This window comes from Camarhynchus parvulus, chromosome 4 (genome assembly GCF_901933205.1).
Source record: "Camarhynchus parvulus chromosome 4, STF_HiC, whole genome shotgun sequence".
In the NCBI taxonomy this organism is placed as follows: domain Eukaryota; kingdom Metazoa; phylum Chordata; class Aves; order Passeriformes; family Thraupidae; genus Camarhynchus; species Camarhynchus parvulus.
In genome coordinates, this window is record NC_044574.1 from 31,670,125 (window position 1) to 31,692,495 (window position 22,371).

Genomic DNA, 22,371 nt, shown 5'->3' on the forward strand with positions numbered 1-22,371 from the left:
TAAAGCTAAAAGAAAAGAATATTGCAATTATTTACTGTATCAGATATTTTGGATCCTATTTATCTTCTTCTAGCACAAATTAACACAAAAAAATTATTTATGCTGTAAAACTATGCACCATGTAGAACCGTGCCAGTTCTGAACACTTTAATTTAATTAAAATGTTTTCTAAACCTCAGAAATTTTCCAAGATACTTTTTCTGAAACTTAAAGCCAAGTGAAACATTTTCTTAAATAATATTACATTTATCTATTTGATTTTGCTAAAAAGTTGCTACCTAGTTGTTCTCTGAGAAAACAGCTAATACATTACTGAACTTATACCTGTGCTAGTCCTTAGTTATAATTTATCAGGAAAGGGAATTTCAGAGAAGCACAGTGCAGTTTTTTGTAGTTTAACTTTTGCTACTGGAACAAAGTAAATCATTAACCCATCATGAAAGACACACATTACTCTGCCTCCTGCACCCCCAAAGGGCCTCCTTCCCCAGCTGCTGCTTAGGCTACTGACCTTGCCACTGGGCACAGAACAGGGACCATCACACCAATTTCACAGTTACATGCCATGGTCCCACGTGTGCTGGGGGAGGTGACAGCACAGGGGGTGGCAGGACAGTGCCAGTAAAGGCCCACTAGAAAGTTCCATGTCAGACAATAGGGTTATGCCAGTTACACAAACTTAACTAAACTCAATCCAGCAGAAGAAACAGCTCTCTCAAGAGCAGACTGCAGTTACTAATCTTTTCCCCACCTACGAGAGTTTATCTACACTGTTTGTAACTCTCAGGAATTATACATTAACTTACCACTGTAAACAGAAGCAAGTAAGAAAATGAAACAAAAAGTCCGATAAATCCAATTCATCCTAAAAACCACAAAATCATTCTTTAGGATATGTTCAATCAAGGGTTTGTAATTAGTTTTATAAAGCACTGCTAAACCTAACACTGATTTACACTTGTACTGTTTCACCATTAATTCAAAATTACATTGAAAATTACAATTGCAGTTGTGACATGCTATTTTGGCATACCTTTTAACAGCAGAATATTCATTCCTGCTTAGACTGGGAACAATATTCCACTGAAATGACATTACTAATACTGACTCTCCAGATAGTTTGGTAAATACAGTTATCAAGGTAGCAAACTAATGACTCACACTCACTGCTTCATATGCTATAAGAATTCTAAGCTTTATTTCACATGCAACAACTTAACCTGTGAAATAAGTTAACCGCAAAATACAAACCATGAAGACTCCAACTTGCACTGTCCTGTTGCTATGAAAACCTTTCACTGAATACCAGTGCATTATTGCAATAATGATTACATACCTGAACACATAATAAGTCTGGATGCATGGATCAGGTTTGCACTCTACTAAAAAAAAGAAAAGTCAACACTTTATGTTAAATATTACTAGATGCAATGCTATCTCATCTTTAATGTTTACTTTGAATGGGTACTGTTTTTGTCAATACTGCTGCTGACCTTGGGACACATTTTCAGAACATCTATCATCCACACTGCACTGGAATTGATCCTGTATAACCACACATATGCAACATAGTCTCTCTTTTCTCGTCTATAAAGTGATGATAATATTTTAAACTCCTTGAAAAATTTTCACCTGTATATCAAATTACAGAATTTTCATGGTCCCTGGATGCAATCACAAAATCTACCTGTACTTGAATATTTACAAACAAATTAAGCTGAATTTACCATTTTTTGTGTTGCTTAACATATATTAGTATTCAATTAAAATAATTGTTTTGCCTCTGTGTGTGTGTGTGAACATTTCAATTGGTGGCACAAAAGGGTTAGAACTTTTGTCCAAGAAATTAGTTTCTTCAATTTTCACTTCTTATCCGGGCTTTCCTATTCAGATACTGGGCAGTTATTCCAGTTTGTTACTGTTCTAATAAAAACACGAGCAAAAAACAAGAAAACAAAAAAAAAAAAACCAAAAAACAAGAAAACAAAAACAAAAAACAAGAAAACAAAAACAAAAAAATCCAAACCAACAAACAAAAAAATCTCCAATCATACACTTTTGGAAAAATAAGGTATACCATTCAAAAATGCAGAAAACCAGAGCAGCTTTACCATAAATTTTGCTGAGAACATGTGTGTCATTCATGCAACATGTAGTCATACTCACGTTCATGAGAAGCTTTTGTAAGATTTCATTTTTATAATCTATTGTCTATATTTTAGGTTTTTGTCTGAGGAAGGGGCATCTTCTGCTGATGGCTGTTTGTTTCAGAAGCAAAATACCGAGGAATAAAAAAAAAAAAAGGAAGAAAAAAAATTTCCCTAAAGCAGCAGTTCTCAGATTTAGGTATCATTCTTTCTAAAACCAAATCTCATTTTAATTACATCTGTAAGGGCATCAGTTGGATTCGATGGTGAAGCTCAGAAATAAGGCAGAAATGCTAGTCAAAGAGAATCACAATGAGTGTGATCACTTTGGAAAATAAATGCATTTTCTTTCACGGGGCCTGCTACCCACATTACATGCTCCCATTTGCACTGCTGTGCTGTTGCTCAAGCCAACAAAGTTATTCTTCTGTACTGAGAAAACATGTATTATGGACTCTATGATGATGAGTGAGTTATTGTTTATTACAGGACATATTTATTATAGGACAAATTATTAAACATACTGAGACAAACTCTCTGCTGGTATACGTTTCTTGAGCCTCTCTGAAATCCAGAGATTATATGATTTAAACTAGGAGAAGAGATAGAAATTTAAAGTGCATAGAATGCCAAAACCATCTAATACTCCTTAGATCACAAGGGCTCAACACATAAGTTTACTATTGGTCTTAAGTCCCTCATTGTATCAATTTAGCTGTCCATATTGTAAATATTAGCTAAATCAGGGTGTTGAATTTAGGGTTCAGTAATTCAGGTAGCAGAAATAAAAGAGCTCATCAAAGCATTTTTATAAATGAAAACATTTTTGATGATCAGATTTCAAAATTTATTTGAATAATCTACAATACAATTAAGAGTTTGCTTCTGTTTGACTCTGCTTCATTTTGACTTGGTAGTTAAAAAACCAAAACCTGCTTCAGCCTAAGCCAGTTCTTTAACACAACATCTCCCAGGCAGTGCACTTGCTTGATACTGCTTTCTGCTGATTTCCACTGTGATCCATGCACAAATTTCATTCCTGCAAAGGTGGCAGGAATTACTGAACTGTTTCACCTCAGGAAATAAATTACTGGATTCTAGCTGATTTAGGTCTAATTCTGCCTGGCAGAACCAAATCCCGCATTTCTTATGGCAGTCCTATTCAAAAAAAAGCTTCAACATGGAAGAGGATCTACTCTCTGTGATGAGACAATACCTGCTGGTTGTGGTGTGGAGCAAGAGAAGTTTCTCAGAGGAAATGAGGGAAGGAAGGCACCAGTATGGTAGGAACAACCCAAATTTTCATTTGACTTGGGGTTATGCACACCCTATCCATTTGAATGAGGATACCGTAATAATTTCATGAACCTGAAAGTTCCAGTAGGAAAAAAACAACCAACCAAAAAATATTCTGAAGAACTTCATGGCTATCATTATGTATATGAGAAAGGAGATAGAGAAATAAAATATCAAATGCTACTAAAACAAACTTTAAATCTAAATCTCAATCTTTTCTTCTTACTATCAACAATCTAGAGCCTTTTCATCTGAGTCAGGATGCCATTATGTTAATGAAGAACCTACTGTCTCACTAGGGCAGAACCTGCTGTTTGACTTGATTCCACCCCAAATGGCTGCAAAAAGATGGATAGAATAATTTACTGATTTGTGAATGGTGCAGCATTGTGTATTGTATCAAATTAAAACCAGTTTACTAGTTCCATATGCTGAAATTACATGTCCACAATAGTCTTCCTTGAAATAGAGCCCAGAAAACACTGCAAATCAGATGTCAAATAAGAAATCAATGCAAACAAAATTCAGGACGTATTAAAGAAATAGAAGACAGTTGCAAATATTAAACAACAAATAGTTACTGGGTTTGTTATTTCAGAAGTCCTCTGTGATTTTTTTCAGGTTTTCCATTTTTTAAATAAATGGAGAATCACATTACTGCCCAAAGCCTTCCTTTTTGGACCTATAGCACCTGATGCCGGTTATTGTTAGATATTAGAGAAGACAGAATGTTTCAACATACACTGAAGGGCCCTAGAATCTTGATCAAGGCCTGTAAACCACCAACCAGTAATTCTTGGGCAAGTTTATGTTGTATGTCAATTACTAGCCTGGAATGAGGTCACTTGGGCATACAACAAATGCTGAGTCTTTTGCTAACTGATAACCTTTGCCTTTCTTTGATCAAAATATTTTGCAATTTCAATGAACACTTAAGATCTCCACAAGTTATACTCCAGGCATCAAATAGAGAAGTCCATTTGTTGAATGAAAGATAGAGTTATACTCAGCAGAGTATAACTAAGAGACTCCCATTTTCAGAAGAAGCTCAGATGCAGTTTTTTGGTTTAGAAAGTGAGATAATTTAGTTTTTAATCTTTTAATCCATGCAGACCATGAAGGTAATCTTCTAAATATGACCTGACTATAAACTGCGGTGCTTCTATACTGGGAGTTTTGTCAGGGTGTGGCACAAATACTCCTTTAGGAAGAAAATTGGAGTAGGATTCTCTGACTCTTTTAGCTGCTGGAAAAGAAGATGACACATGAGATCAAACATGGCACAATTATTTGTTTGTGGCAGCATACTAACATTTATATATCAGGTTTTTGTCTTTTACAGCATGAGGATTAAATTCAGGAAGGCAGGTGGATATCTAGTATGCACCACTAATCCACCTCTTGCACATGTCCAAAGCATGCAGCTTTCAGAGACCAAAAAGCAGTTTGTGTAAAGGTGGCTGGGAAATTCTAGTGCCTCAGGGCACCTGCAGGTGCTCTCAAGCAGAACCTTCCAACAGAGGGAGGTCACACCTTGTCTGTTGTCAGTGTTCTTTGTAACAGCTGTAAACCATGATCCAGAAACACTCACACATTCCATTTCTGTCATCCCAGTAGAAAGTCATGTCCTTGCTGACACCACACAAAAGGGATCTTTATAGACAGTCTAATCTTTTGGTTTAGAGATCAGCTGCTACCTTTATACCACAGCAGATACTTACAGCTCTGGAAGAAGATCACAAACAGCTACCATGCACACGCAGCTTTTATTACACAATATTTTATTGTCCTATTATTTTATGAGGAAACCTGCTACCATGCCATGCTGCATGCCACAATCCTACAGGAACACCCCCCCCAATAAAACCCCAAATCAAACAAAAAACCCCACACGAAACTAACAAACAAACCCCCACATCCAGAGGATTGCTGCTGACCACTACCAGCAGCTACCCACCACATGATTTAATTTAATAAAAACACACTAGACAATGCAAGGTATTTAACATCTATCCAGCAGACACAAAGTTGGCTGTATGTTCAATACTGTTTTCCTCAATATTTATTTCCTTAGCAGCATCAGATTGCTTCAGAACCAATTTTCACTGCCCTTTCAGAACAGCTCAGAACACAAAGATTATAGGATTACATCAGTCCTTATCTTGGCAAAGACACTTTTTGCAACACTAAATAGGGATTTTTCACATTGGCATCCTGGTGCCAGCATTTGAGCCCACACACTTTTCATAATGAGTTTCTTTTTATAGTTTTATCCAGTTTTTGTCTCAATTATTTTCCTGTCCATTTTGAAGAGTATAAAGAAATTATAGGAGATACACACACATTTTATGAGAAGAGCATGGTACAAGAAAAAAGCAGAGTGCAAGAAAAAATATTGGTCATAATTTGGTCTATCTTACAAATATTTTCCACAAAAAAACATCCCACAGAAGGAAAGGAAGTAATATTCGTTTTCATTTGTCTTGAAAGTCCTTAACTTAAGCACATAGCTTAAGACATGAGGTACCTCTCCAGGTTTCAACTACATGCCAAATTTCTTGAGAAAATATATTCTGGATGCTAATCTTATTTACCTTGAAAATTCACACTGCCAAGTACATAAAACCATGAAATAATTCCTTAATTTCAAGTTTCTTTGGAAAACTTGTGTCATGTGCGTTATATGCATTAACATATGGAGGTGGTCTCAAAAGGTATCTCATTATAGAGAAGACAATCTTTAGATTCAGCCCTGGAAACTGAATTTTTGTTATTATACAGCAATGAGACCTATCTTTGAAAAAGAAGGCTGAAGAATGCAAGTATTACTATTGTTAAAGGCTCTTTTGTCTTAATGGTAAAATAAATATAGTGATTGTAGACTATTTGTCAAGATCTGTGATTTCATTTTTTAAACTAATTGTTACACACTTTCTTTTTAGTAGTTCCTCAGAAAATGGTAAAAACTAGGCCTATCAGAATACATAGAGTTTGGCAGGTTCAAGGAAACCTCTAATTTATTTGGAACAAATATAAATTATTTTGTCACTATTATGATATTCTGCAAGGTACAGCGGTATCCCAGGTATTAAGTGACTAAGCGTTGTAGAAAGGAAACAGAAACAGATAAGAGAAAAAATATGTAAATGTCAACAAAATGAGTAAGAAGAGATTACTCCTTTCCTACTTTGTAACACATTAATCATTTCTGGACCAGTCCATATTAGTTTTATCAGCTCTGACCTCCAGCTTCTCATCCAGTCCCCCTCTGCAGGCTGCCCACAGCCCAAGAACAACCTAAAGGCAACAACAAACCAATAGCCCTCAGCATCAAGAGGCAAGAACAACCAAAGGCACGAGTGTGGTTATTGGTGGGCACCCCTCTTTGTATGGTGCCAGGTATTGTGCTGGAGCAACACACACCAGTCAAAAGAAGCCCCCAGGTATAGGGCACCAGTAAAGCCAGACCAGGTAGAGGACATCAGCTTGGTTTAGCACCAGCTTTTTCTTCAGAGCTTGCAGAAATCATGGACAGTCTGTTCTCCAGCTGTATGGCCTGCAGCAGACTTTGACCTGTCATGAAGGTACAATCAGAAACTTTGACAGGCACTTCATTCTATCACTGTAATTCCTCCTCAACATCAATTAGCAAAATCTCTGTATGTTGCCTTCAGGGCACTAGAAGGCAAGAGCACACCGGATCATTGTTTCAGCTTTGACCAGCACGGTAAAATCTAGTTGATTGATCACCCTAGAGGAACTGATGCTAAGAAACAATTATTCATCAGCAATTTACCTGCACACAGGCATGCAATTTCAACAGGTACAATTTCAGTCCTCATTCAGGTATAGTAGGAGTTTATTCTCAAAGTTTTTAATAATACATTGCTTTTGTCATTATGAAATCCTGTGTGTAATTTACATACGGTCTAGTTCCTGCTATGGTTAATGCTTTTGGTACAGTTTGCTAAAAAATAATTCAGAGCACTCCCTTCTTACAAACTACTTTAAATGCTTACCAAGAAGGAGTGAAATGATCACAGATTTTTGTGTGGTCTTTACAGAGGCAGTCACCACCAAAAAAAAAATTATGCAAAGAAGAAGGATTATCACTTGTATTTTTCAGAAAAAAAGAAACCTGAAAACCTTACAAACACTTGAAAATTCCCAGTTACTTGGAAAATGCTATGGCATGTAAGCTGATCACTTCATCACAGGCATTGCTGCTGTTATTACCATAGCTTAGTTTTTATGGCACTGTGGCAATAGAATAGTTTCATCTGAGCAGATAAGGCACTAAAATTTAAGGATTAAAGGCTTGCATTTCAAAGATTAACATGAAGTTCACAAGCACTATAAAAGTAGAGCAACTAGGGCTATTACTGCATCCTTTTTAATAAAACAATAGCAACTAGTTTTAACAAATTGCTGGACTGACATCAAAATATTTGATTTTAAAATACGTCTCAGCCTAAATAGATTGAAAACTTTTGGAAGTAAACTCTTGAAATTCCTTTTATTCTGATCCAGTATTTGGTCTCCTTTTATTCTGATCCAGTATTTGGTCTCCTAGACTTCAGTTTAATCCAGATGCCTTTATTTGGACGAAGAATCAATTCTCCACATAAACCAAGCTCTTCTGGCATTTGACACGATTCCACCCAAAAGCGCCGCAGGATGAGGGCTAGAAGAGTTTTCTCCTCCATTTGTGCAAAGCGCTGACCTATGAGTTACAGGGCAGGAAAAAAAATAGTTATTGTCAGGTTGCATCAACAGCTGCTGCACTTGCATGCTCACAGGACTTAAGAACAGAACTAGCTTCAGGCCAAAATCAAGGTCACATGCATGCAAGTAACACTAGCACTTTTCTCTGCATGAAAACTCTGGCCTTCTTGGGATAATCCACAGTCCGTCCTCCTTCCCATAGTACACAGAACTCAAACAGCAACGTGGAAACAGTCAACCTTTCATATGGAACTACTACAAAACACAGCCTTGTCACATCTCTTGAAAGGACTGGGCAGGAGGGATGGATAGCAGACCAGAGCAGAAGATGCAGCACAGGGACTGTGGGGAGACAAAAATCTCATGGTTCCATATATGTGGAGAGGAGCAAAGAGATGCAACTGCAACGGAATGACAGACAGACCTTCCTTCAGTGATCATTGAGCCTCATACACACAGATGATTTGGTAGCACAGAGCGCAAAGTTCAATTTACAATTCAAAGACAGGTGAAGGCAGAAACATGAGAACAGAGAAACATGAGGGAAGCCAAACCAAGTGCCACAAGGCAGTTCACAAAAACTAAAAAATGGAGATGGGACACAAAATGCAGCGCTGAGAACTTATGTTCTCCCCTCTGTATTATACATACAGATTATATACACAGAAGTCTGTACATATGTACACACAATGCACTTTTGCAATTATACTAATGAACCACCTCTCCTGCATATGTTCCTACACACTCAGGAATTAGCTAGACATATTAGATTTCTCTTTGGAACAAGGAAAGACCTAGTTTACTGCTCTTATGGAAAAGGGAACATACTACCAATGAGACAAAAAAAACCAAACCAATTGCATCCCCCAAGAATAGAAACCAAATAAACAAAACCAAAAAAACCAAAAGAAGTAATATTTCCCATTATTGTAATGGCATGACAACTTTTGGATGTTCCCCATCTACACTTAAAATCAGTGCATGGAACAGTCTTTCCACATGTTCTAGAATATAAACAACACTGCCTCTGCTTGAAGCACAGATAAATGCCAAGTGCCTCAGTGGCATCTGACAAGTTCTGGGATGACAGAGAAAACACCAAACCAACTACAGTGTCAGAAATAAGGGAAAGAATACATCAGTTGCAGATTGCATGCTTTGGACATCCAGCTCAGAACCTGAGAGAGACAGATGAACTGTTTCCAGAGCAAAACAGGCGTGGGACATGTCTTCTCTCATTCTGTATTGCTGACACTGAGAATCAGAAATTAGGAAGCAATCATGTCCTAACACAGGAGCCCAATAACATGCTGCCAGGCTGCACAGCAGTGAGGAAGAAACATCAGCAGGATAGACACTTGTCCCTAGGAAGAAAGGAAATGCCTCGGAAGAAACAAACGGGGCAGCTCAACAGTATTAATATAAGTCTATGAATTAAGCTCTTCTGAGAGAATTCAGGTCTATCTAATGGAAGTGTGTGGCTTGCAGGACACGCAGTGCCCAGATTCAGAGGTGGGGAATGAGGAAGAACACTATACAAACAGTACTCATTGCTGTCTCAGTTACCACATTCAAAAGCAGAACCTTACAAGGGCTTACTCTCCAGATACATACCAATGCAGTTCCTGGGACCAGCTGAGAAGGGCACATAAGCGTATGGGTGCCTTCCCTTAGAATTTTCAGGGAAGAATCGCTCAGGCCTGAACTCCTGCGGGTCAGGGAAGACCTCAGGGTCTCTATGCAGGACATAAGTTAAAATGAGGACAGTTGCACCTCTTGGTATCTGATATCCCCCTAAAGATAGGAGAGAAGGGGAGAAAAAGAATCAAAACAAAAACAAACAAGTGACTTCCTATACACAACAGAACAGTAAAAAATAAAACAATGCTGTCCTTTTCTTGGGAAACATCTCCACTGCAGAAATGCTAACACAAGAGAAAGCGACAAAGACAGAACACCACTTACTAATGCAGCAATCCTCTCTCAAGGTACGGGCAAACATGGGAACTGAAGGGTAGAGACGAAGAGCTTCTTTCACAACACATTCAAGGTATCGAAGATTCTTCAAATCCTCCATTGTAACAGAACGTTCAGTATTGTCTGCCCAAAGATAAATAGAGGGATGATCAAGAACAAAACTCCCCATCTTTGGCTAAACAAACTCATCCTGGATCTCCCCAGAAACTCTCATCATGCACCAAGACTACATACAAGAAGGTGTTACAAATATATTAAACATGCATATCTTGCCCCAAAGACATAAGTTTGGTTGTACACCCCAAGAGACCTTCCCACACCCATCCCAAGCACCTCTAACTGCTGAAAGCTCCAGAAGGGCCACAAGGCATGCTCTTAAATCCCCTTCTACTTCTAGGCTTTTAACACATTTCCACTCACAAATGCAGCAAAACCCCAATGAAGGGGGAATGGAGACTTACCAAACACCTCGTCCAGCTCCCTGTGAACTTTCTTCTGAACTTCCGGATTATGTCCAAGCAAGTACAAGACCCAATTCATAGCAGCTGCTGTTGTATCATGGCCCTACAGGTCAAGATTTACAAAGACATTCATTTCAACTTTATTCCCATGTACCAGTGGGCTTTGTAAATACTTAGGTGTGCAGTTCATATGAAAAGTGAGACTTATTAGTCCCATCACCATGATAAAAACATGAATCAAGAGTGAATGATTCAACTCACTAACTATCAAGATAAAAGGTGATCCATGATTGTTCTGACAAAAGGGGAAAATTTTGAAATAACCCAAGAAAAATCCCTCTTTTCTGATTCTCAGGAGCTGCATGAACTATCAGTATCTACACAATGAATCAGATGTATATTCATCTTTTTGGTTACTGTCCAGTCAACATCTATGGGGGCCAGTGACTGTCACAGGAGAGATACAATGGAGACAACTTGTAACCTTTTCAAAAGTATCTAAAAATGGTTTTATGAGACACAATACGGAAGCCATAGAAGAAAATATTTGGTTTTCTATGGGGAGGGAATCAACTAATAGTTCCCAGCACTGTGGGAAGGAAAGGAAAACAAAGGAGAGAGAAAACGTGAACCAAAGAAGGGAAAAAAAAAAGCCATAAAAAAGGGAGGAACAGAAAAGGGAAAAGTTGACCAAAAAAAGATTTTGATACTAAAAAAGCACACTTGTGGTGAAGTTCAGGATGCTGCTGTGGTACAGAAATGGCAAGATGAGAAGACAGTTTCTCTAGGTTACAACAGTATTAATATGATTCTATGAATTAAGCTCTTCTGAGAGAATTCAGATCCATCTAATGGAAGTGTGGAAAACTCGCGAAAATCTTCTTCAGATCCTCCCTTAGGTAATCAGACAAGAAGAAGGGCCTTGAAGATAATCAGAGGGATGGGACACATCTCCTATGACAACAGGCTGAGAGAGTTGGGGTTGTTCAGCCTGGAGAACAGAAGCTCTGGGAAGACCTGATTGTGGCCCTTCAGTACTTAGAGAGGACTTACAAAAAAAAAAGAGGGAGTGTGACATTTTACATGAGCAGGCACTTATAGGAAAAGAGAGAATAATTTTCAACTAAAAGAGAAAAAATTTAGATTAGATGTTAGGAAGAAATTTTTTACTCAGAGATTAGTGAAGAATGTGTTGGCTAGAGAAGTTTTGAATGTCCTGTCTCTCAAGGTGTCCAGGGACAGGTGGGATGGGGGCCTGGCAACTCAATCCAGTTGATGACATCCCTGCCCATGGCAGGAGGGTTGTAACTAGATGATCTTTAAGGTCCCTTCCAACCCAAGCCATTCTAGGACGAGTTTCTACAAGATGAAGCACTGATGCACAGTGGACAACAGAACCAGAAGACTGCAGGCAATGTAGCAAGGGAAAAAAATGTGAGGAGACATGACAAAATGCAAGTCAAAACAGTGAAACTATTTAGAGCTCTCTTCAGTGTTAATGAATCTTGCAACAAAAGGCAAGAGCCCATGGTCCATGTCAGCCTTTAAGCTTTCATTTCTCTCCTGCTTTCATGAGTAGACCCTGCTCACACAGGCAGGGTCTACCACATGTGCATTTTCCAAAGTTTTTCCAGGGCATACCAAGGCTTCTATCTTACCTCTGTAGAATAGAAACACTGAGATTTTCTCTTAGGCTTCCAGGGCTTAAATAACATCATGCTAAAAGCAACATCCTGAACTAAGAGTCACCACTTGAAAATTCTGAATCTTGGGTTTGGAGGAAAAAACCAAACAAAAAACCCTAGCAAATAAAACCTTCCAAAATAACAACAACAACAACAAAAGAACAATAAAGCAATGAATTCCTTGGTTACCTCAAACATGAAAGTATCCACTTCCTCACGAATGTCCCTGTAGCTCAACTTTTTCCCTTCATCATCTGTTGCATTCAGCAGCATGTCCAGGAATGCTTTTCTCTTTTTGGAACCACTTTCTTCAGAGTTACCATCATTATCATGTTTATTTTGCTGGGTGTTTTTAAGTTCTTCAGCTTTTTCTACAATGACCTGAGATTAGAACCATTACATAGATATGATGAATTCAGCACAAGCGCACTGTCTGCCTCATACAGTTTTGTCCTAACTTATCAAAACAACATCCATCTGTAGCACTCTACACAAGCTAGTTAGCACAGCTGTCAGCATTAGGTCATGAAATGTAACTGACTTTTTATTAGTACAGAATTATGACCAACCTTTCTTGCCCTAAGCAAAAGAATAAACCTTGAACAGCCTTTGTGCAATCAAGAAAATAGACAGCCAAGCTACATAAACAACTTGGGGGCCATCAAGAAGTGTAAACATAGCCAGAGTATCTGGAACACACCAATAACGAATGCCAACAACGGCAACAGCATATCAAAAAAATCACCACAGTGTGATCACATTAATCACCAATAAGATCTTCTCTATCCCATCTGAGAACTAAGGAAAGATCTCACTTCCAACCTCCAAAAAACTCAGGAAACTGAAGAGAAGCCAGGGGATCCCAGAACCATGTGTCAAGGCTACACACAGTATTGCAGAACCCACTACACTAAAGCTTCCCAAATTTTCCCAAGTATGAGAGCAATGGCTGAATTTCCCTTTTTTAGGCCAAAGTACAGACCCAGTAACAGACATAAATTTCTTATTGTTGCCATTGTTGTTGCAATGTCAAAACAGAACCCTTCATAAAACTGGCATTGCTCTTAAAAACAACAAAATAATTTAAAAGTATGTAGAGTATGCATTTCTGTTTGGAGGAATCACTAAATGGAAGAACAAAAGTACAGTTTCATGCACACACATTGTTTTCCTCACTTAACATGCACATGTGTGACATTGACTCATCCTTCACCTCAGTGCTTGCTCTCAGCACCTACACTGGTGCAATTATTATTTATGGTCCTTTGTCATCTTCTATGATTTGGTTGCTTATATTCTTCAGTGCACTAGCCCAGCATGAGAAGAGTGCAAGTGTTAACAGCCTCTCCCATGACTCACTGCTGCAATTTCCAATGAAAGGAAGCAAGAAAAAACAACACAATGTGGCCAAAGATGAAAGATTATTTCCTTCGTCAAAGACATTGATACAATGACATCATAGGGTACATGCATAGGGAAAGCAGCCTCTATGATAACATCCTAATAATAGATTTGGGAGGGCAAACTTTGGTAAGAATAAGATAGGAATTATTTGGTGAGAGAAAGGGCTGTTACTTCCACAGTCTAACAAGGCGAGAGAACGCTTTATTTTATGCCAAGTGAGTAATGCATGCCTAATGATTTCTGTATCAGAGTGCCTTACTGCTGATGTGAGGACCTGCGTGTGTTTGCTCCTCTCAGCAGTTCTGTTCTGAATAGGGGAAAATGAACACAGGCTTCAGTTTCTGACGGTTGAAACCAGTGGCACTACCATGCAGATACCTATGTTTACTGCTCCAAACTTGGAAGTGAGCTGTTGGATGTCATCCAGATGTGGAGCTTTTCAGGCAGAACAAGAGTTCAATGAATTTCTGTTGTTTGTTTCAGTTGTCAAGGACCTGCAAGTTCTGGCACTCCCTTGGAGTAGTCTACTTTCTTGTTTAAATTCAGCAGAGATCCTAAAAGGGAAGTTAGCTCTTGTCTTCTTTTCAGGGAATTTCTCAGCATCACAATAGAGTGACAGCATATCAAGGAGGCTGAATATCATCCCTATTTGGAAGATCTGAGTGCAAAACTTTAATCCAACAATGAAAATTATCATTATAAATATTATAAATAATATTTTCTTTCAAACACTCTATACCGTATCTGTAAAATTGTGAAGGATGTTGAGCTTCCTCTTGTGCTCTCTTCCTTCTTTGAACAATACATACAAAAAGTCAGGCCAAAGCCAAGGGCTCATCTGTCGCCTTTGGATTAAATCACTCATCCTAGGGACAAAACAATTATATCATGTAACATTACTCGACAAAAACACCAAATTATAGCATATTTCGAGAACAAACCAAAAAAAAACCAAAAAAACAAAAAACAACTTCTATGTACCCTAATGAAGTAGAACTTAACATATTGTGTAGGTTTAAACCCATTATTTGAAAGGAAAGCCATTCACATTTGTGTCTTGATTTTACACCATCTCAAAATTTCTGTTACTTATCCCAGCATCATCATGTTTTATTTAAGTATTGATCTCTGAGAAGGACAGCATAATATTTAGTCTGAACCCTCTTGAAACAGTCCTATTAAGTCATCCAATCCCATCACACCCCACTTCAGCAAAGCATTGACAGTGTTGTAAAGACTATTAATGACAGGCTCCCAAAATATCTGCCCCAAGAGCTCAAACAGTTTCTGAGAGCAGTGCATTCCTACTTGAACGTCCAGACACCAGACTGCACAATAAAGGACTTAAAATGTGCTTAAAATGAAAAATATGAGACTTAAGTATGCTCAAACACAAGTGGAGTACATTTGGAAGGGCTGATTGTCATTGCTATTCAGCCCTTGCACATGCTTTAGCTGCAGAGTAATTATTACTGACTTCAAGCACACTTGTACTACAGTTTGGAAAAGGCCAAGGAACCGATGATAATCAAATCCTTCAGATCTTCCCCTGTTTTTCATCATACCTGTCTCAACAAGCTCCATCAAAAGTTAAGAGTGAGATCATAGAATCACAGATTCATTTAGGTTGGAAAAAACCTTGTAGATCCAGTCCAGCTGTTAGCCTACTGTTAACCCAGTCCATTGCTACACCACGACCCTAAGGGCCACAGGAACATGTCTTATCAAACACCTCCAGGGTATTTAGTGACTCAGGGTTATTAGTCTGTTCCAATGCTTTACATTCTTCCTTCTGACTCCCTGGCCTTCCTTCCTGACACCAGCAGCATTAATTCCAGCTCAACTAAAAAATAACTAAGAAAAATGTGCATTTACCTGTAGATAGCAGAAACATAGTCAGAATCCTTATTCTTCTGGGCACCCACATTCCTGCCCATTGCTGTTTCTAGGAGGAAAACATCAACATTTCACAAGTACAAAGTGAAATGCAGTATACACAGTGAGTTACTACTACTCCCAGCTTCTGACTATCACCACCATCCCTTTGACAAGTGAATATGCATATCCCTTTGCAGGGAATGAGCTTTCTTTGTATTTCCATGCTCAGGAATCCTGCTCCTCAAGAAAACCTCACTTCAGACTGCTACCTGTCCTGCCAGTCCCAAAACTCAGCTGCTCAGTTGCAAGTAGTAAATCCTGGGGAAAAGGTTGGGAAGGATGGAAATGTATTTAGAAAATATGCAGGGACATTACTCTTCAATCATCTTACACAAACTGGCACAGCTAAACTCATGATCTTCTGCATCCTTCACAATTCTACCACAATAACTGAACAAGACTTACAAGACTTACCACAAATAATATCAAGGGCACACAGAGTGATGTCCATAAAGACATCAAATGGCTCCTTGTCAACATGCTTCTGAAGTTTCTTCACCAAAATATTTCCTTGTTCATTCATGACTTCTAGAAAGTCACTCAAGATTGCAAAGTGGAATGTGGGAGTTATCATCTTCCTCCGTGACCGCCACTTGTCTCCAGTGCTATAAAATTAATGGGGAGAAGGAAGGCTAAAGAACTCCAAGCCAAAAATAATATCCTCACCATTACAGAAAGCACCCAGTGAATATTGCAGCCTGGAAGAGATGGACACACTGTAGATTTCTCTTCAAGCTGTTCATAGCACCCCACAGAAGGAGCAAATGGAAATATTTCTTGCTCCAGATCTCTTGGAAGCAGAAGCCACCATTTCTCCAGCTGATCTCAACCAGTGGAGATGCCAAAAAGCCTCCAGACAGTACATTCTTGTTAGTCAGTGCACAGGCCCAGAGGGACCAAGCAAAAGCCAGCCGGAGGCCAAACCAGCTATTCAGCATCAAGGCCTCAACCACCGACCCTCTCTCTGAATCAGTGATTGTGCTTGCCTCCATCCACTGACCATGAAATGAGGCCTGCAGAGAACCAGGGCCTAGAGGCATCATGAAAATGACTGCCTCAAGGCATGGCTACAGTCTACTTCCATGGAGACAGGCAATCACTTCCCACATGCCAGTGACAAGCATGGAGCCACAGTGAGTGTCACCAGCTTCCTGGGGATCCATGTTCACTTTTTCTAAATAACATGGCCCAGCTGGCACTTCAGCTTACAGGGTAAAACTATCACACCACTGCCCCTGTTAACTTGCTATCAGGGCACTCCACAGGCCAGCATATTGGCTTGCTGTCTGCCACTGCTGCCCATAATCAGCAGAGACTGGAACATTCTCCTCCATTATGTTTTTGCAAGCACAAGAAAGTCAAAATACCTCTCTACATCTATGGAAGACAAAATAACCAGTAAAGAAGAACAGTGAAGATACACCATGCCTGATGCTCACGGACTTCATCTCTGCACTCTGCTACTGATTAATTACTGCCTTCTTACATGAACAAAACTCAGGATAAAATGCATGCCTTCTCCTCTCCCATGAACTTGTACTTCCCACACCACACGATCACAGCTGGCTTTTACAATACCATGGTCCCATAATAAAGCAAGAGGATTCCACCTCTGAGGGCTCCAAACAAGCAACAAAGTTAACCACTAACACTGGGACCTGGACCTCTTTTCAAAAACCCAGAAGATGCTCAAAGGTACCAAAGACACTCTATACTTACCTTGCTCTGACTATTGAATATCTGCATCATCCAGACCAATCCTTCCTTTGCCCTTCCAAGACTGGAGGACACCAAACCCTTATACCACTGCTCCTCCCTTTCTCCACTCCTGATTTATGCTCCTACCCAGGCTCATTTCTCCCGATCCTCTACTTCGTGAATGAAATAAAGGAAAGGGTGCACATACTCTCCGATCCTACCCCAAAGTATCGCCAACCTCAGGCCTGTCCTACTGGTCTGCAATATGACCAGCTGAGATAAACTGAGATAAGCAATGCATACAATCTCTTCGTTCAGAAATACATACAGTATTCCTGCCACCAAGACCTCTTCTTATCATATACCCTGAAAATTTCAAAAAGGCAGCAGTGCACCTTCACTTGAGTTTACATTATACCTTGTCAGAAGTCCAGTGCCCAGCCATGGATGCAGGAATTTGTATAGGTATGATTTTTCTATATGTTTTGAATTGTTCAGAATAACCTGTCAGAAAAATGAACAGTGAGGAAAAAATATTACTTGTTAAATGGAGAGAGATTTCTTCACTATTTCTTCAATAAACACTCCAACAGAGAAACAACACTGTCTTAGTAGATCAAGGACAATCACTGTTGGCAGAAAAACTTATGACTACCTTTCATGGCATCAAAACAGACCCACTAAGTTTTCATGCAGAAGTCTGTCAAAGAGACACAAGCATTGCAACCTGAATTTCATAATGTTCTATCCTTATTTCAGTGGTCCCATATTCCCTGCTATCTGCTTGTTTGTTCTGATCTTGGGAGCAGAAGCTTTCACATATGTGAAAACCAAGCTAAAGGAGATGCTTCTTTGATGCTTTCATTTGCAGGTCATCTTCAGTATTCCCCCCAATGCCCTCTGACTATGCCTTTTTATAATCCTTTACTTTAGGCCTTTGTTTACCACTAACTCAGAGGACTATCCCAAAGCAAATCAGTCCAAGCCCCTTTTAACAAAAAATTACATTGAGGTAATAGAAAGTAACATGTTGGGCACTGCTCTGCATCCCAGTAGAATAGACAGGAGACCATCACACTCACCTCCACACAGTCAGGGTGATTCAAAAACATGACAGGCACTGGTCCTATCCAAAGTTTGAACAGTGGCCAACTTCTGAACTGTTCACTATAAAACTCTATCTGTTTAAAAAAATCTGGAAAAGAAAATCAGAGTAGAGCTTCAACAAGGGGTGTCACAGACATTTCTTTTATGAAAAATCCTCTCTCAGGATTTTTCCTGCTGAAGCTGAGAAGTTCAGCAACAAGATATAAACAATAGGTTATCTGCTGCTGTGGAATGCAACAGGTCCATCTGGATTGGCCCATCTTGGATGTTTTTAGCTAGTGGCCAATCCAGGACTGAATTCTCTCAGACAGAGTCGGAGAGAGCTCCTTTGTTTTCATTCTTTTACTTTTCTATTCTTAGCTTAGCAGCAGCTTCTGAAAAGCTCTCCTGCTTTTTCTTTTTAGTATAGTTTAAATAGATGTATATATCATAAAACAATAAATCAAGCCTTTGATAATGGAGTCAAACATCTCATCTCTTCCTTCACCCAAAAACCCTTGTGACCCCCGTCACAAAGGGGGATTTACAAAATAAGCAAGGCTTATGTAATGAACTCTAGCACCATGAGCCCTGCAATTATTTTCTTGTAGTTTTAACCTGCTGCTGTGACCTAGCAGCATATTTTACACCTGTGGACTTTACAATTCAGGTATCCTAATCTCTTCAGGCACAGAAGAGCACCATTTATGCCACAGATCAACCTGAGGGATATCACTGCTGTCCAGCTGCCAGTTGGACTTCACACCAGTGAGCTCAGCAAATCAGCAAATACTCCCCCCACATTCTTTTGCAATTATCCAGTCCATATCTTGTCAATTCTGCTATACAGAAAGCATGGGAGATAGCTGAATATGTTGGCAGAGTAAGAAGAGTCAACGGTGTTTGATTTAATTCAAGAAGGTCTTTGACACTATCTCATCATAGAGCACAATCAGGTTCATTCTACAATATTAGAGTGGGGTCCACTCTCAGGATGTTTAAGGATTAAACACTTCTTTGCCCTTTCAGAAACAAGCTTAAACAAATGATACCTTTACAAGCCTCTGCAGAGTTGAAAATTCAAAGGTCCCCAAATCAAAGAAAAAAAAAAAGAAAAATAAAAAGATAGTTTCCTAATAGATGTCCAAATACAGCTTTCCCTAGACTTACAAAAAGTTCTAATGACACCTCATTCAATACAATTCAGTGTCAGATTATTTTACTATTTTTAAAATATTTTTCCAAACATTGCTGTGATTAAAATAGCACATGTTCCAGCAACTGTCTAGCAACACCAATTTAAAAAATCCTCATCATATGAAATGTTATTTTCATTCCTGTTATAGAATGTTACCCTTTTTAAAAGGTTTTTTTTTGTTATATTTTTAATGAAAAAGATTATAAACCACAAACTTCACCCATTTTTAAATAAACCAAAACAAAGAAGGCTGGACATGGGAGCTATGTGATTCCTTAACTAAAACACGGGAGCTATGTGATTTCTGCTAACAAATGAGATTAGGGACTACACAGAACATCAGAGTTCACATCAAATTGCTTTCTGGAGACAGAAGCAATGTTCCAGTTTGCTTTGGACTTTTAAAGATTTTTTTTTAGAAAAGAGGATAAGAAAAAAAAAGTAATCTCTCAGTCCAGCTCATATAAACATCCTATCATCCTCCTACTGCTTCCCCAAAGTCAACTTTGTGGAAATCTGCCTGCCCTCACATCCACCACAGATGTCTCATATTTGTCCTTAGATATGGGACCGGATCCAGAGGAAAGATATGACAGTGTGCCTTGTGAACAGAGGCACCTTGTCTTAGCATGGGCCAGCACTGGGCAATTTGTGTTCCAGTGCTGTACTCTCACTTGATTTCACCATGCTCCCATGACCCATTAGTCTCTCTCCTGGCAGCATACACAGCAGCACAGCCAGCAACACGTGCACAGAGCAGAACTGGCATATACAGGCATCACAAATATACACAGAGGACTGTGGCAGCAGATTCAACACTTTCATACCACAAACTCCTAAAGAAGTGTTCCTGTTAAAATATGAGTACCAAATGGAAAGGAAACATCTACCACATTAGTGCTCTCTCATGCACCTGGCAAAAAGAAGGTCCCATTATCCAGTTCAGAAACAAAAGGATTTGCTTTTGTGCGATGTACCATAAATGCTCAGCAAATTCTTTCACACTCAACACATAAATCTAAGTCACAGATGATTCAGGAAGTGAGCCCAGATAAAAACAACTTGACATGCTGAAGTCCCTTGCACATGCTTGCTTGGGGGAAAGTAATTGTTTCAAGCTTTGTTTGGATCACAGCCAAAAAAGTCATGAGAACATGGAGTTCAACTTTGTGAAGCAGCATTTCCTGCAAGAGCCCACAGCACACCGCCCTCTCACTCAAACACATTCCACAGTGTTCATGCTCCACCCTACCAACAACTTAATGGTCTGAGCCCAGCAGCAGCTGCTGTCAGAGTTAACCTCCGGTTAATCTTTGAGACCAATAATAATGCCACGTTTATGCAGTTCCTCTCCTTTCCTCTTCACTGCCCACTCCTCACACTGTTCCCCTCTGCAGACTGCCCAGAGAGACTTAAAAGCAACAGCACATCCTCTGATACCCCACTGTCCTTCCACAGCTCAGCCACAAAAGCACCTCACCATCACTGGCTCCTCCAGCAAACCCCAGGCAGTGCAGGGACCTCACAGCTGGGCTACATTGTGAGCTGGCATTACCTTCTCCTTTCCGCTCCAAGAGCAGGGCATTTCCCAGCACAGGATAGCAGGGGCTGACACCCGGGATGGACTTCAGCATCCACCATTGCCTACAGTATTCCATCAGGGAGGGCAGGGAGCACACAGTCACTATTGTCACAAGCAGAGCAATGATCCCAGCTCCCCATGGCAGCAGCTGGGGTCTCCCTGAGAGTCCTTCCACAACATCCATCATCACCTCTCAGCCTCCTGCTCTGAGCCTTGATCCCTGTTGCAAAACTGGCGATGCCTGTACTCGGCACTGCAGAAAAGTTGGCCAGAAGAGCAGGAGGCGGAGCTGCCACACAGGCCATGGGCGTAGCTTCTTCCCAGGAAAACAAACAGAGTTGAAAAACACTGTCATGGAGAGGCTGCTTTCTATCATTTCCTGGTGGCAGGCAAGCCAGAGGGAACAGTCACTGTCCTCATTTGGTTCTAGCCAAGTGATGAGTGAGAACCTTCTTTGCAGGCCATGCAATACCTCACAAGGAAAAAACAAAGCACCATCAAGAGATAAAACACCTTTTTGCTGATTTGGAATAGATGATTTTTCTCAATATCATCTTTCTCAATCTGTTCTCAGGTGCTCAACACCATTTTGCCCTAGAGAACTGCTCCAGTGCTGTCCAACACGATAACTGAATGGCCAGATGGAGAATACCCTTTTTTCAGCTGGTTTGATTGCTTCAAAGGGTTACAAAATCCAAAGCCCACAAAGACCCCTGATCAAAAGCAGCACTGCAAAGCACACTGATGCTTCTCAGCTCAAATGGCCTTTACTGATCTCGTTGAATGCTCAGGCACAGGCTAAAGGGTGCCAGTAAAACAACGGGCAGCACCAGCACCTGTGCCCCAACTTGCAAAGTGCCTGGGTACTCACAGTACTAAACCCACCATATACACTGCTGCCCCTCCTGCCTCAGGAGGATACAGGGTCTCTTCTCACTGCTGCAGGGCTACTCAGCATCTGTTTCTCAAAGTGGGTGCTCAGAAACTTTTTGGTCAAACAGAATTTTTGGTAGAGGCAGCACGGTTCACAGCTAATTCACAAAACTTCACCCCCCAAATAAAGCACAAATGATGTGTGCCTATGGACATAATCACATTTATCTTCTTTGCTTTGTACCAAAAAAGACAGCACTGACTGCAAAAGCATTTTTAGCAAATCAACAAATAGCATAAA

The 22,371-nt window shown here is 39.7% G+C and overlaps 2 protein-coding genes across 2 annotated transcripts in view; both read right to left on the reverse strand.

Annotated features, from left to right (window-relative positions):
• LOC115903682 (coagulation factor XI-like) overlaps window positions 1-975 on the reverse strand; it is a 42,308-nt gene extending 41,333 nt beyond the window's left edge. The window contains exon 1 of the mRNA XM_030948326.1: window positions 807-975. Coding sequence (XP_030804186.1) covers window positions 807-975 — 169 coding nt within the window. The remainder of the gene's footprint in view (window positions 1-806) is intronic.
• A 6,697-nt stretch (window positions 976-7,672) lies between these two features.
• LOC115903359 (cytochrome P450 4V2) lies at window positions 7,673-21,404 on the reverse strand. The gene is made up of 11 exons (XM_030947795.1): window positions 21,171-21,404; window positions 18,414-18,526; window positions 17,750-17,835; window positions 16,048-16,238; window positions 15,571-15,640; window positions 14,435-14,561; window positions 12,481-12,672; window positions 10,607-10,709; window positions 10,134-10,268; window positions 9,783-9,962; window positions 7,673-8,166 (listed from the first exon to the last, which is right to left on the reverse strand). The coding sequence occupies exons 1-11, from the start codon at window positions 21,382-21,384 to the stop codon at window positions 7,988-7,990; spliced, it is 1,590 nt and encodes a 529-aa protein (XP_030803655.1). The 5' UTR covers window positions 21,385-21,404; the 3' UTR covers window positions 7,673-7,987.
• Window positions 21,405-22,371: the final 967 nt, after the last annotated feature.